Below are 17,570 nucleotides of genomic sequence, written 5' to 3' on the forward strand. Positions count from 1 at the left end.
TTATGATAAAACACTCATTTGGAGAGCAGCTGTTGATACAACAGAAGATTTTGACATTACTTAAAATTCTATGAAGAAGAATTCTTTAAATTGAAATAAACTAAAATGCAATCACACTTATTAGTACACCATAGTAAGCATACTAATTAGGTGAACTTACAAATCTGATAAAATAATCATAAGGATATTATTTTTAAATATTTTAAATAAAATATTAACTTCATGGTATCAAGCAATACATGTAATTCCATTTTCCATTTTCCAACTGGTTGTTTGGACTTTGGCATAGCAAAGTAACAAAGTTAAACTCTTTCATCTCTTTATGAACAGATGTACTTAATCTCTAACATACTGTCAGTATGCTTACAACCTCCCACCCTCAAGAGTCATTTAACCAAAAAAGCAAAAAATTGAGAATGACAGTTTTATTAAATATAATTAGGCCATGTATGGAAATGACAGGCAGAATGTATGTTTGTGTTAGATGATAAAGAAAAGAAAAATGAAGAAAGAAAAACACAAATTATATAAGGATAGGTTGAAAACACAGGTATATATTAATTTAAATATATATATTAGAGAATAGAAATATATAGAACAGGAGAAAATACTTGCAAACAAATTTACAAATATTTGCAATCCAACAAAGGAATAGTATCTGGGATATATGGGACTTTGGACAACTCCCAAAGGTCAACAGTAAAAAACAATCAACAAGAAACAAAACCAAAAACAATCCAATTAGAAAATGGGCCAAAGGTATAAACAGACATTTTATGGAAGAGGGTATACAGGTGGCAAACAAGCTCATAATGAGAAAATAACTGTTATTAGTCATTAGGAAAATACAGGTTAAAACCATAATGAGATATCATTACACACTTAAAAATGGTGGTGACAAAAATGCTGGCATGGATGAAGAGAAACTGGATCACTCGTACTTTGCTGGTAGGAATGTAAAATAGTACAGCTCCTCTGAAAAACAGTTTGGCAGCTTCTTATAAAACTAAACGTGCAATTACCATACCACCCAGCAATTGTACTCTTGAACATTTATCCCAGAGAACTGGAAATTTATGTTCACACAAAAACCTACAGATGAATGGTCATGGCAGCTTTATTTGTAATAGCCCGTAATGGGAAAGAGCCCAGATGTCCTTCAACTGGTGAACAGTTAAACAATCTGTGGCACATCCATACCATGGAATATTACTCAGGAATAAAAAGGAACAACTATCAATACACATAATGACCTGGATGAATTTCTAGAGAATTATACTGGGTAAAAGAGACAATTCAAAAACTGAATGATTCTATAAATACATATATTCTTGAAATGACAAAATTATAGAAATGGAGAATAGATTAGTGGTTGCCAGGGTTTAAAAATGCAAACGGGAGGGAGGTGCGTATGGTAATAAAAGGGCAGCATGAGGCATCCTTGAGGTGATGGAATGACTCTGTATCTTGGCTATGGTCGTGGATACACAAACTTACTCTTGTGATAGAATTGCAGTGAACTAAACACACACACACACACACACACACACACACACACACAGATACAATTAAATACAAGTAAAATAGAAGAAATCTGAACAAAATTGGAGGACTGTTTCAATGTCAATATCCTGGCTGTAACACTGTAGTACAGTTTTACAAGATATTATTGAGGGAAACTGGGTAAAAGGTACATAATCTCTGTATCATTTCATACAACTGCAAGTGAATCTACAACAAAATAAAAAGTAATCTATATTGAATGAATATGACAAGAACATTCAGTCACTCATAGAAATGTTAAAAAAATGAAAATGGAAAACTTGGCCATGGCAGTTTTAATTTTTTCTTAATCATAGCTCTTTGTTTTATAGTAAATTACCAGTCAAATAAATATTTTAACCTCAAAATTGGGAAAGTGAACTATTGATTTAAAGGACAATAAAGCTTGTCTGATCGCTAGAGCTAGAAAGTTTCAGTTTTATCAGGAAATAAGCCATATGTTTGCATCCTACACATTCTGCAAAGAACTAGCATAGAACTAGCACAGAAGTTTTCCGTGTGCTCGATGAATATTTGCTGAAATTGTACTTCATATACATTTAGATGTCTTTACACAGTGAGATGACAGATCTTCAATTTATCATATAATGGGCATATCAGGTTATTGTTTCCCATTGATGAATTAAATACATGGTATATTAGTATGAAAAGCTAAAAAGAGTTGGCTACGGTGCCTTTCAGATAAGAAATGGAATACTGTTAATCTTAAACATGGATATTGTTGATGTTACACAAATTTAAGATTAATTGTTTGAGACAGGATTTGGTCTGCCCAACATTTTTAGAAAGCAAACTACCTGTAAATTGTATCTGCTACCTAATATTTATTATTGCAGCCTTTTCTCAAGTAAAAAGGAAAGTTAGTCTTCTAACACAAGTAGCTGTCTTCTAAAGTTACTCTAAATAAGCACTTAAATAAAAAATGAAAGGTGTAAGCAACTTAAAATGAACTAGGGTAAAAACCTTAAAAATATAAAATTGCTCAAACTCTTTACACTTCCTTATAGATCAAATAAGGGTAAGATCTTTATGTCTGGGACTTATATGTACATCTCTACACATTCCTTTTATTCCTACACATTATGTAATTTAAACTAACTGGAAAACAAACAGTAGGCTGGAAAGATGGCTCGTCACTTTTTTCTCTGGCTTCATATAGCTTATAAAAGAAAATATTCCTTTTTTTTACCTGCTGATGTAAAAGAAGATGATCTGCTTAAAAGTTCTCATCAAAAAAAAAAAAAAAAAAAAAAAAGTTCTCATCAGAAGAAAAAAAAACTAATTATTTATGGTGATGAATGTGAACTAGACTCATTGTGGTGACCATTTCATAATATATACAAGTATTTAATTGTTATACACCTGAAACTAGTATAATGTTAATATGTCAATTTACCTGAATTCAAAAACTAATAAATAAATGATAAAAGAATGTAATTTAAAAAAAGATGATCTATACGTTAGAATAAGGAAACAATTGAGTTGGGAAGAATCAAGCATAAGCAAGAAGCAGGTGACTCAATATTTTGGTTTCTGTTTAGCGTTCAGTTTACAAAAAAGCTAATAATGTGAGAATAAAAAAAGTTTAATCATACAAAAATGGAGCTCCATAATGGAATTCTAACAAAGCTATCACAATTTGTATAGAAAATCTAGTTCTAGCTTTCTTAGCATAAAGTTCCTTTTCAGTTTTTCTTAGTGTTTTTCTAATTTTTGAATGTACTTTAAATTTAAAGCACTTATATCAGTGAAATCTAATATAGGAAGACTGAATTTTAAAGTTCACTTATTTATCTCATCAATTCCTGCTGAGCTAGAAAGGCAAGCAACAATAGCAGAAATGGATTGGTATACAGCTGTATTATGACACAATGTTGGTGAAATGGAACAATATTCAGTCCCCGCCACATGGCTTTAGTAGGGTGCTTCCTCAAATCCGGGTGCAACACAGAATCTGTTACTAATCTACAGCCCTAATGAGTGACATGATTGGAGATCTACCTGCCATTAAATCTAAAATCACACAAACACATTAAAACAATTTAAAACAAAAATAAAGTCAGTTTTCTTTTTATCCTTGGTATTAAGGACATTTTTTCCTGATAGAAAAAGAATCACTATTTAAATTAAGCTGCTTTTTAACTATTGCTCATCTTTATACTTCATATACCATTTAAAACTAACATAATTAGTGTCACTGAAACTGATTTAGTCCTGAAAGTGGAGAGTTATAACACAAGTGAGGGCTCAGTCACAGGAACTACAGAGCAGGATGTAAAGTTTGGTGATTAATGTTTTGCAAAGAATGTAAGGTTATGGGTAAGCTCTATGAGTTTGCTAGTTTGAAAGAATGAGGGAGATGTCTGAATAACTGAACAATTATCCCTCATTTGATTCACCTAGTGTAAGAAGTTAATAATTTTTAATGGACACTCACAGCTTGCTGTGACCTCAAGAGGCCATTTTTCCTGTTGGCATGCCAAACAAGTGCAATTTTCCTAGAAAGTGTTTCCTACAGTACCCACTCACATTTAGGCATTTCAGTTATACTTTTTAAAGGTAGCACCGTCTGTGCTAAAAAAACCTGCTTGTTGCCAATGCCTAGATCTTTTCCTAAAAACCTGCACAGAACCTGTCTACCTTCATCTTTTATGTGCACAGTTACTTTTGTCTTTTCTCTGTAGCTGCACTGCATTTCACTTGTCTTTGCCTAAGTCTATTCTGTTTGCTTCTAGCTGCTTCTCCAATTTAATAGGGTCACTTTGAATTCTGATACTATTTTCCAAGGTTCTGTCCATCCTGCCTCTTTCTCTTACCTCCAACTAACTTCTGATTTGTAAACTTCCCTTCTAATAGCTGTGAAATTGCTGAAGACTTCCAAGAAGATCAGTGTTTACAGACCATCTGTCACTGTTTTTCAGCTGAAAAGTTAAGCTTACTGGTTAGTCAGTTTGAAGACACAAATCAGTTGATGCTGGGAGGTAGTTACAGCCTATGTATGTGAAAAGCATGTTTATGTGCTAATTTCACTGGAATGTAAACCCCAGGAAAACAGGGAATACATAGGGTTTTTGTTTTTTCACTGCTCTATACCGCATGTCTAGGTTAGTTCTTAGAGCACAATAAATATTTCCTTAATTAAAGAAAAAATTTATGTGAAATCCATGGCATCCTGAAAATACGAAAACTAAAGTCATTTTATCAATTATGAATAGTTTTATATTTTGAGTAAATTTTTGAAGAGTGCCATTTGTCTAATTTCTAATGTGATTTATTTCCTTCTAATACTACACCAGTGGCCATAATACTGAAACTTTTAAAGCAAAGATAAACATTCATATAATTATTTGGAAATAGAAAATGCTACCTGAATACTAACTGAAGATATTAATTAGAGGGGAAAAAAACAGTACAACCTGCCATTACTCAAAAAAGCTAAAATAGGGTAAAACAGCTCAAGGTGGCTGTGAAAAATAGCTGTTCTTTAATTCTCTGAGTCCTTAAATCCTGGCTACAGTCTAGTCATACCTGCATATTTGCTATCAGAAACAAGGGTCAGCTCTTTCATAAAACCATGGAAAAGGAATTAACATTGAATTTCAACATATGTGAATCATTAACAAGGCTATCGACAGAAGACCAAGCACAAAATCTTTATTTCTGGTGAAAGCATGATAGAAAGCAAAAGAGGATTTTCATATTCCACACTGAAAAACTTAGGGAAGTTTTTCTGATGATTTTTTTGTAAGACAGTAAGTTACTGAAAAAAGACTAAGTTTAAAATCACAGATAATCATTTTAAGAAGAGGTTTTTTTTCTTTTAACTTTATACCTGAAGACTGATGTTTTTGATATAAAAGTTTTTAAATGAGTGAAATTTGAATGGAATAATGAGTACACTTTTCAAATGTGTAGTTTTTACCACAAAACTGCTACATTTCTTTCCTTATGAAAATAAAATAGGTGTTTTGACATTGGGAGGCCCTGAATGACAGCACTGCCTAGGTCAGTTCAATGTGAACATGTAATTGAGGACTGAAACTCCAAGGCAGATCTGCCTGCTTTGAAACTGTGAAGTAAAGAACAGATCTGAAACAAGGTGACAGTTGGATCTCACTTGAATCTATATTATATCATTCAGAAACATAATTCAAACAACGTTTCTTCTTGACAGCAGGCTAACAAAAGTATACTGAAAAGCTCTTAAAATAACTTGAACTATCACTCTGCTCGCCCCTCACACTTCATTTTTTAAAAAATGTAGTTATATTCTTATTTTATCATATTGAATGGGCAAAGTTTTATAAATTAAGACCTCGGTGATCTAATGAACCAAGTGAATACACCATTCTCTAATAGTCACATACCAATATACGTCAATTTTCAAATTTTTATGTATAAACATGTAACATGGTAAATGTTCTGTTTTATTTCAATAAAATAGCTTTACCTGGATGATTCTTTCTTTCTTAATGTACCTCATCCTCCACTTAATTCCCTCATGGTTCTCTCTCCTTTGGTTTGACATATTTTTCTTTTATGAAGTCATTTTCATTATATATATCGACTGAGCATACAAGTCAGAGTTATACACACAGCAGAGTTACTACTGAGTGATGACTTTGTGCTTTTGTTTTCAGCTTTGTGCTTGGGTTTTGTTTTGTTTTGGGCCACATTAATTTTGGCCGAAAGCAGAGACTTCATTTTGTAACAAGTAAAAATAATTTCACTAATGATGGTATTTTCTATAGAATTAGAATACTAACTTCAGTGTAAGGCAAGGAATCTTTCACCAGGAGATGGTATCCATGAAGTTGTGAAACCCTTAAAATTGTATGTAAAATGCTTTTGGTGTATGTTTGTGTGCTCCGTTGTGCACACACATGCCTGTACTTCTTTCCGGTGAAAGGGTCCTGAGGCTTTTATTTCCTTTTCAATATTTAAGAAAAGAGGTATACGGGAAAAAAGACATGTCTCTTTCTTTGGCGAGTGACCTATAATATAAACAAGAAAACTGGAAAAAATGATTCAGAATACCCAAAATATATCTTATGTATGTAAGTATCACCTAATCAATTGCAGTATAACATAATGGAGAAAGGTTATAATCCAGAATTTACAATGGAATAAGATTTTAATCTTATCTAATCTACTATCATCGCTCAATATGTAAAGAAACGCAGGTCCAGAGATGTTCATAATTTATTCAAGGTCACACATGACTCTGATAGTTTTTCTTAAACATATTTATATCAGCGATTTTCAAACATTTTTTAGCACCCTCTCCCAAAAATATGTTTCAACAAAATTTTATTAGGAGCCTTATAGGAGTGCATTACTTTTTTATAATATGCTTTTCTGTAATGTTCAATTATTTTATTTTCATATTCACATATTAATTCACATAACATAAATAAACAAACAAAAATAAAAGTAAATAGATAAAAGAGACTTCTAGAACTGTGGAGAACTGATTCAATAGGCATTTTCTATTTTAAATATTTTGTTTCCTATTTTTTGCTTTTCTATGTAACAAAACAATATCAGCACACATGCAATCTACAGAAAGCCAGTGTAAGCAATGATTAGTTCAATTTTAAAGGGCTACTTTATAAAATAGAGACAGCCATATTAATCAAGACCAAGTTGTTTATAATAATAAACAAAGCTAAAATAATCTGCATACTATCCTTAAAAGTTATACAAGTTTTAAAGCCATAGAAACCATAATTTTATATTTTTTACTGTTTTTATTCAAACAATTAATGAAATTACAAAGTGTCAAAGAAATGCTTTATTGAAAGCCAAAATCTTTTTCATCATTTTTTTCTAAAGTCATAAATTGAAGAGCTGACATCTTGATTTATCACACTGTGCACTTTTAATAGCCAACAAGTCAGCTATTAAATTTTAATCAACCTGCCTATTAAATTTCTTTCAAATGGTTCAGGGATACTTCAGTTTCTTTTAATAGCTAATTCATTCACTGGGAATCTATTAATATGGATTTCAATGACATGTCTTCTCCAGAGTACAGATCGGGTCATTGTTAGTTCAGTATAAAATGAAATATTCTGAAGGTAGAGGTGTTGCCTCTATTTCATTATGTAAATTCAAAGCTTTAGAGTTGGGAACCCTAGAAATTACGTATTCTGTTCTCCCTTATTTTGCACTAATTTGCTTTATACATGTCTTCTTCATCAGATACATGGGTTTTTCTACAATAAACATTTAGAAGTAAAATTCCTGGGTCATATGTGGTCCACATTTTCATTCTACAACATATTGCCACAATGCTGTCAAATATGTATGTATCAATTCACACGTCCCATAAGCAGTGTATATTTCTTAAATTCTTGCTAGGACATGGTATTGTCAGGCTGACATTTTGCCAATTTGATAGAGTATGAAGTATCTCATATTACTGTTATACCTTGCATTTTCCTGATTACCAGACAGATGGAATAATTTTTCATATATTTATCGGTTGTAAAGGTTTCTTATTCTGTGAATTGCCTGTTCTTATCTTTTGCCCACATACATATTAGGTTGTTGAATTTTATTTATTGATTATTTATTGATACAATATATGCATTAACATTTTGTTTTTTATATGTATTGTTTACACCTCCTTCCAGTAGCTCACCTGTTTTGAGTACTGTTTAAATTTTGAGATAGGACTCTTATCTGTCTTTTTCTTATAATTTATGATCTTTGTTTTCAAGAACTCCTTTAACCTAAAATCTAAAGTATATTTTCTTCTAAAAGCTTTAAAGTATTATTTTATGTATATACATTTTTTTTTTTTGCCCTGAAATTCAACACAACCCGGTTGTGCTGCAATGGAGAAACTGATACCATTAGATACTCATTATTGTTTTTTATTGAAAAAGAAATTTCTCAGAGCTCTTATGTTTTCTGACTGCTCTAGACAACAGTGGTAGGCTTAGAAATCATAATTCTTGACGAATCTTTGTTTTACAGTATAGAGAGTGGCTGATTTGCAAGTAGAAATGATGAACCTATACTACTCAGTCATTCATCTGTAAAACTCATTTTTTGTGGTCAAAGTCATGTATTTCTGTGTGCTTTTAACTTGGATATTTTCAATACATTGGCATAGTACTCAAAACAAAGAATACTGAGCCCAAAGATAATGGGTCAAGTATGCTTATCCACAGGTAAAATAGCAGTAAATTCCATTTCTTTCTAGTAAGAATGTAGTCATTCCCACAGCTGTGTTTATTTGTAAATCACACACTGCTTTACATTTTATTTGTAAATTCACACTGCTTGTGAAGTTTTGCTGAATAAAACAAACCTCAGAACAAAGGAAAGTATAACTACTTAACAATATAAAATAATTTACCAATTTGAAGAAAATATGACTTTTCATATACTTCTCTGCCCTCTATTGGTATATTTTCTTATATTGTACAAATTTTACAAACTCGTATGCAGAAAGTCTATACCAGCTAAAACCTGAATTTTATATTTGGAAATTTATTTGAAAAAAAGTATGTGAGAGAAAAGTAGATATGAATTAAAACAAGATATCTATGAATAAAGAGATTCTTGATTATGTTGTTCAGAGAAGGCTTATTTTGTCATATAATCATAACCAGCTCTGTTCTGTTTAGACTGAGACTGTTTCAGGAAACATATTGTTTCTATTTTTCTACATCAAGACTAATTGTCTTCCTTCAATCTGTATATCCTTTTAAATCTTTCTTAGTTCTCCAGTGATTTTTCTGGGGTTATATATTACTATCTATGAATGTGATGGGTAACTTGTTTTAGTTTTTAAAGCACCCACATTCCTTATAATAATAAACTATGAGGAAAGTCTATTATGAAGATTATAGGAGAGCCTATCACATAAACACTTATTTTTAAATGGCATGCAGTATATAAGGCTGAACTATATAAAGTGCAAGTCTCAGTGTGCAATAAACAGGGGCTATCTTGGATAATACACAATTATTGGTATTTAAGTATCTTTTTTTTCTAAGAGCTTCTTATGCTAAACATATATTCTATTTCCATATTTTAATTTTTCATGTAAATGAACTAGCTTCTATTCACTTTCAAATAGCAGATATAGGTTAATATAATCTATTTCTTAGAAAAAAATAATCTGGACAAGTGATGACTTTTAGTTAACTTTGGTTATTATATACCGCATTTATAGCATCACAATTTTATGCTTATAATACAGTAGGAATATTTTTCCAGATGAGAGGTACAGCCCAGTTTTTTTTGCTTTTAAAATTTGAATTATAAGGCATTTCATAGTTTTTAAAAAACTGGAATTAGCACATAAAAGTAATAAGAAGTTTAATTTATAACATTATCACTACCTATTTGAAGTCAACTCAAATAAATTTCCTATCTGTTCTAGGCATTATTATATTGCCCTGACAGAGGACACAGTTTCAAGGAATATCAAATTCAGGAGTACAGAGATTTGGGAAAGTTATACTTTTGGTTCTATTACTAAAGGATTATAGGCAGAAGCTATTTACCAGATTTTTTAAACACAGTCTTTGCTCTGACCAAAATATTTATCCTTTTACTGAAATATAAGAAATTAAAAATTAAAGATAAAAGGATTCTACTAATAAAATATCTTGAGATTTTTGGTATTTGAGAACTTCCAGGAGAAAAGAATGATTATAAAATTCTTGCAATCTAAGTCCTACAACTGAACAGTTATGTATAGTAATTCAGCATATTTGATATCAAATAGTTTTGTAAAAAAATGTTATTGGTCAATCCATCTCCCCATATATTCACAATATTTAAAAGCTTCTCCTTCCCTAAATAAATAGGATGAATGAATCCACTCTGAAGAATTGCACTTATAACAAAATAAAGTGGAAAGAAATGAATAGTACATCAAGGAAATTAAGAAATAAAGATGTGAATAATTGTGCTTTAAGAATATCTTATTTCCATGAGGTGATAAAAATCATTCTGAAATACATTCTTGGAAACCTAATTCTAGTCTTCAGCAAGCTTCATGTAAAGCTGTCATCATAAGAAAATAACGAACATTTTTATTATTGTAAGTAGGGCTGTGTGGTCAGAAAGCCGTCGTTTGGAATTTAGATTGTGTTCTTTATTAGCCATGTGATTTTGGACAAATTGCCAGAAAACCCAGGTTCTTCATGGATATAAAGATAATGGATAATAAATAATGAAACAGTGTAAAACAGGTAAATGATAGTTACACACACTAAAGGAGAAATCCCAACTTCACCAAGAGTATAAAGAGGCACATTGTGTTCTATCAGAGAAAAGAATACCACTAATTTCTGAAGATAAGTTGTAGTATTCACATTTAGTTCTCAAAAAAGATACTGTTTTCTAAAAAAAATTACATTCTCAGCAACTTATACAAAACAGTAATATTTTAAAACCAATTGGAAATGTTCTATAGCACCATATTTAGAAGTTATCAAGGTAACCCACTGTGGCTTGTCTGATTTATAACAAAGAGGTAAGAGATACTGCTAACTATATATAAAGGCAGTAAGACAATATATCATAAAAATGAGAAATCTACTCTACATAAATAAGCCTTTGTGAAGGGATCTTTGAAAACTATAATAATAATAATAATAAAACCATTTTTAATATTGTGTAGTTGACTGTGAGAGGCTGGATGATTTCAAGGATTCCGAACAAAGAGACAAAGTTAAGAACAAAACATAAGAAGGACTCACTGGGCAAGCATTTTAAAAGTTTTTCTTTTTCAGTTCCTGCTAACAATTTACAGAAAGAACATTTGCCCCAGATTGACTAGAGATCAATATTTAATATATTCCATTTTACAATGAAAAGTTCATTCTGAAAGTTACTTGGTCTCCTAGAATTAGGAATCAGGGTATTAGTAGTATTGTTTAATTATCTATTTGATGCAGCAACTCACTTTTTAAAATCTGTACCTATTTTGCTTTTGTATATTAAACTGATTTTCCTGAAACAGAAGATATCCTTATTTTATTGTACATTTTCTGATTATTGAGGACACATACAAAGGAAAGAAATTAACACAGAAATCACTGTTGCCTCATTTACAATCAAGAATATAAAGGTCAAAAAATACTAGATATAAATATAATGGCGAATGTCAAATGAAAAATTTCTCCATGCCATGGGACACTTATTATATTTGTGCTCATATCATTGTAATACTTTCTCAAAACAAAAAATAATTTGTTATATAGCCTAGTCTGATTTGTTAGCTATGCAAGAAGTACTCTTAGGCATATGATTAACTGTTTCTGCAAATTTGACAAATGTCAGATTATATTAGAATCTGGTTAATATTTATAACAAATGATTTTATAATCCTTCAAAACAGCAAGGCTTTGGGGCAATATGACACTTTAGGCATATAAGCCAAATTATATTTACTAACATTAATAAAATGGAGTGAATGAGTTTGCGTGTTCACCCTAGTAGCTTTAATTTATAGAAATCATTAATCGCGGTGAACACCACTTATACCTTTTCACTTGTATTTTTCTTTAAAAACATAAAAACAAAATATGTTTAGTAGCCTGAATATTAATGAGACAGCAGGTGATTTATCGTGAAGTTTCATCAGTGCCAGTGACCAGCCTCCTGGGAAAGACAATACAGGCTCTGAGAAGATATGAGTTTAAAAAGGGAATGAGTCACATCCCTACTCTGCTACATAACTGGTTATTTAGCAGGCCTGTCTAACTAGTGTTCTCTAAACCTCTGAAGGGTTGGAGGGCTTGGAGGAAAGAGAAGGTAGTGCTTGTTTATATCATTATCTAAGGTAGGGAGAAGAAATATTGTACCTTTATTTCCTCATTGCTAAAATATAGTTACAAATCAAAAATGGAAAGTACAACTATGCAGATGTAATTTGCATTTAATTTCTAATTTAAAAGAGATAATTCAGTTTTATGAGTTTATTTCCTTTTGTTAGCATCAAGGGGAGCACCATTTTAGGTAAATTATTTCTTTTACTTGACATTCAGGTAACCACTTAATTCCTCCCACCTATTATTATTAGGAAATACAAAGGAAAAGAAACCTTTGGTAGTGAATGATGAATTTTAATAACATTGTTGAGAGCACTGGCAAGGACCAGTTTTCATTTGTTAGAAAATATAAGTGAACTTCTGAATAGAATAATAATAGTACTTATTATGTCCCTGGCATGTTGTAAGCAATTAACACATATTAACTCAGTCCTCTCAGAGTCCCTCTGACGTGGGTACTGTTTATATCCCTATTACATAGACACTGAGAAGTTAAGCAATTTACCCAAAGTCACTGGGTTAAAACTCCTTACTCAAAACTTCTATGCAAAAAACAACTACAGATTACACATTCTTCTGCCATATAACACTTAAATATGGCTTAAATAAATATAGCTTTACTGGTCAGATCTCCATGAATAAAAATCTATATTGCATTAACTTGTGTGGGAGGTTGGTAAGATGGAGAATGGGAGGTAGGGGAAATAAAACCCCACAATGCCGGCCAAGTCATTGTTGCAGAAGGAGAAATGCCTTTCTGCTAATTCTGCCACTCAGATGCGGCACATTTTTGCAATCCACAGCTGGGAGGGGGGCCACCTTTTGGTAATTCATATAGCAATACCATATTGGTAGCAGCTACCTAGCAAACCTTGATTTTAAACTGAAATTTCTGATGTCAATTCAACTTATTAAAAAAAAGAAAGTGGGAAATGCAATTATATTATTCATGATGATAAAGCCTAGTAAAGTCTCATTTCAGAAAAATCCCAATTTCCACATAAATCTACAGAAAGAGTGGAAATGTTTAACAATTAATTGAACTACCAGAGAAATTTCTCACCAAATGCTTCATTTTTGGATCAAACTAAAGTTTTATAGGTATTGTTAATCTAAATAGCTCAGAATGCTGTTTGGCTAGCAGAGATTGTGGGTAGGGGATACAGGTGAAAAAGATTACCTTAGCTGCAAATCGTTTCTACTACTATCAGGAACTTAGAGCTTCCAGAAATTTGGATTAGAGTTCTATTGGCCTGGGAGGAGCTTGGGGATTGAGGACTGTCTTCGAGGTATGTGCAAATTGTATATGTTTAAATGAACAAATGAATAAACCCTCCTGTGGGGTTTGTGAAACTTGGGTTTGGATAAGAGTTAACTTTCCTTGAAACTCTCTGTAATCAACCATCACCTTAGGGCTCTCAAAAAGCTCCTTCTACCTGTGTATACAGCGGCATTGGTGAAGTTAACTTGATGGTAACCCTGGAGTATTGGGTATTGCCCTCAAGAAATTCTGGCTTCGTATGAGTGTGTAGCATTGTAGCAAACAAGTCAGCAGAAGAAAAATTTTTGAAAATGTATAGAGAACACCTGGAAAACATTTTCATAAATATATTCAAAGGGCAATGTAATGAAAGTTTTTAAAGAGATGAGGTGACCAAATAACAAAATCCCAAAGAGAATATATAAGAATGATTACATAAATTGAAAATTATCAACAAATGTTCCAAGGTCTTGCTTGATTACAAGGAGTAAAATCCCAATAGTAATCAAATTTATCACATTGGGAAATCTGGACAGGTAAACTGATACACAGGATGTAACAAGCTGGTTCAAGAACAGAATATTAGAGATGATTTGAAAAAATAAAAACCACTGAGAAAGATTTCTGCACTGCATGGTAGATGCTTTATTCTTAATGAATCCCAAAGATGATACTGATGGATTCTTGTTTGGAAGAATAGGTGATAAGACGTACAGAATTTTAAAATAATTATTCTTTTGATGAATTGAGCAGTGATTATGAATAGGAAAGAAAACCTGAAGTGAAAATAGGACTAATTTTTAGACAACTTCTTGTAGTTTTCAAAGGTCAGAAGTACTCTAAAAGCAAATATAAGAGATTTAATGTATCTGTTAGAAAGAAAGGAAAATGGAGTTGGAATTAAAAAAAAAAATTGCAGCTGTAAGAAACTAAGAATGAATGGGAAGTTAGAATACTGTACAGGAAGATATAAAAATGCAGTGCCTAACATTTTATTTTAATAATAGGGAATATAATTTTTTGAATAAATAGATGTGAATAATTATGTTGCTGAGGTGACTGAACTGTTTATCTGGAAAGGTGAATCTTGGATGCCACCTACCTAAATATGACACACACGCCTGAATGCAGGGAGGATAGGACCCTGGGAAATAAGACAAGATTAAAGAAGGAAGTTAAAGACTAGTTTCAGAGATATAATATGAAGAAATAAAATTTTAAAATACTGCACTCATCTAAGATAAAAAATAATGAGATGAGAATAAAATAAGGAGTTTCTGACTAGGGGAACTAGGAAATTAATATAGGAGAGCAGGAAGATTACTATGATGTCTACCACCATTAAAGTCACTGAGTGAAAGGAAGAATATATATGCTGAAGGAAAAGATCACTGCATGAACATACAAGTCATAAATTCAATTTAACCCCCTCCCCAAAGCCATCATCAAAGTAACTTATTGGATGTTACAAGAAATTTTATATCCTTTCTTCAATAACTTTAAGAAATATCTTTTAGAGCTAAAGATTTTAAAAACAGACTTAAACATATAATCAGACAATATAAAATATTATTTTCTATAAATATATTTCAAATTGACCTAGTCATCCTCATAGCACATATTCCAAGTTGAACTTTCTGAGAAGGAACTAAAAAGGGCACAGCAATGTTATATAATGTGATTGACCTTAAAAATCAAGGTCATAAAAATTATTCATTTAAAATAATTTTTAATAAAGCTGCATACCTTATTATCTTTACATAAATTTAGATCATAATGCTAAACCAAATAGTTATTTTACATATTTTATCTGTCTTCACAGTAGGCGAATAAACAGTGCCTCATTAAAATTAAATCTCATCTTTTGTTTAAATGACACTTATCCTATGGCAGCTGTGACCGTTAGGTGCAAGCTACTTCTAATAATAAATCTTATTAATAAGGATAGTTTTCTTAAAGGAACATACTGTAAATTTTCTATGTATTATTTCTATGTATTATTTAAAGCAAAAAGAAAAATCTGTCACTATGAAAGCAAATTTGTTCCTAAACTTTGGAGGCATGTGTAAGTAATCTATTCTCTGTGGTTTAAGAAGTATGTCAGAAAGTTAAAAGTATTCATATTTAAATTTTCACAAACTAACCAGTAAAACTAAACTTAAAATGAGAAGAATACTTAAGAGATATTATGTAAAATAAACTAAAAATGAAACAAAATAAAAGAAGGTAATTGTTTTATTTTAATGTATTTTCTTCAGATTTGGAGGAATATTTGCACTCACTGTTTTAACTTAAGCAAAAGTGATGTAGAAAATTTAATATCATTACTAGCTTATAGTTAACTATATCACTACCACAAATAAAAGTATGTAAATCAATCAAAATTAAATATAATATGGATGAATCCCTATATCAAATTCAACTTAGACACTACTTGTTGTAACTTCTTTTATATAAATAAGATGCAACTTACTTGAGTAAAAGTAATTAACAGCACCAGCATCTGAATCTTTCTTAATCGTAAACCATAATTATTAAATTGTTTCTAAGTAGCATTTAATATAACAGAAAGTTCTCAGAAACAGGTTTAGGACAAACAAATAATTCTAGCTTAGAGGCTAAAAAAAATAACAATGTCAATCATAAAAATAACCACTGAATATATGCATTAAAAAATGTCTGTTTTAGGACAGTGCAATTAGAATGTGCTCATAGAAGCACCACCCCCCAGATAAAAGTGTATTCTAAAGATTTCCCTGTACAGAGTGTAGTGTACTCTAGCTCTCCACAAACATTATATCTACTCATTTTTACTGTAGTCAATTTAATTTTAATCACACACACACACACACACAGTGGGGAGGGGGAGAAGAGGGAGAAAGAGAGAGACAGAGGCAATAAAAAGATCAACCACAAACAAAATAGTAGATTAAGGGAACTTCATTTTCAAAACCAAAATGATACCCCAGAAGCATTTTAACCAGAAGCACATACACACCAAAAAAATCATTTTATATATATATAAGATTTATATATAGTGGGTTTTTTCTTCTGTATCTTTAAATATCCAATATTATCTGGACACATCTTTTTGATATTAAGATTAGGTGGGATTTTTCCCCAAATACACAGGTTGCCTTAAGTATGTATTAGAGAGTATAATTTTACTTCCACAAAGACTATGAAATTGCTCTATACGTGGGGTAATGTGGAACTCTATGATGTTTAGCAGACTATATAGCTACATAATTGCCCATTTTCACTGCTTCCAATGAGGCCTGACAGCTCACCAGTTTATAACAGTGGCAGATGACTAGAGAAAGAAGTTTCTCACTTTTTAACTTACTTTCAGAAAAGATCTCCTGAAAATTCTGGATTGAAAAAACAAAAAGGCTTATGAATAATGGAACACACTACTACACTCAACCAGGTTTTATATCCTTGCAATATTCCTATCACATGGAACAAGGTCCAGAAGTTGCAAATACAGCAATGCATTTAAGAACTTCTTAAAGTAATCACAAAAAAGAGTGAATATGAAAACTTATTTCTAATTACCTCTGTTGAGTGATGCTGAACTGTTTATATCTCCAGTAATGAAGGAAGACTCTGACTGCTTTCGGACCGTGTCATTCCACATCCTACGAATTCGGCTCTGGAGGAGGGAAAGGAAAAAAAGGAAATGCGCTCACCACACTGTGAATTTTCACACATATGTTCTTTTTTGTTTCTATTACAGTATGAGGCTTATATTTCTGGCATCTGGCAAATATACAACTTCTACATGCTTGTAGTACAGTAGCATAAGAACATCAGGAACTAAATTAATGATAATAATTGGTTCTCATTAAGTGTGTTCTTAAATGCCTATGCCAGAAATAATTATAGCTATTTAAAAGGAATAAATGTAACATACTATACCAATTTAAACATGAAGATACATA

At 31.4% G+C, this 17,570-nt stretch overlaps 1 protein-coding gene across 5 annotated transcripts in view; it reads right to left on the bottom strand.

Annotated features, from left to right (window-relative positions):
* The window catches only part of ADGRL3 (adhesion G protein-coupled receptor L3), an 872,689-nt gene that overhangs the window by 15,300 nt on the left and 839,819 nt on the right, over window positions 1-17,570 (bottom strand). For all 5 annotated transcript variants that reach the window (XM_060012458.1, XM_060012453.1, XM_060012455.1 and 2 more), the window contains one exon: window positions 17,185-17,281. In XM_060012458.1, coding sequence (XP_059868441.1) covers window positions 17,185-17,281 — 97 coding nt within the window. The remainder of the gene's footprint in view (window positions 1-17,184; window positions 17,282-17,570) is intronic.

This window comes from Delphinus delphis, chromosome 5, assembly GCF_949987515.2.
Source record: "Delphinus delphis chromosome 5, mDelDel1.2, whole genome shotgun sequence".
Lineage (NCBI taxonomy): Eukaryota > Metazoa > Chordata > Mammalia > Artiodactyla > Delphinidae > Delphinus > Delphinus delphis.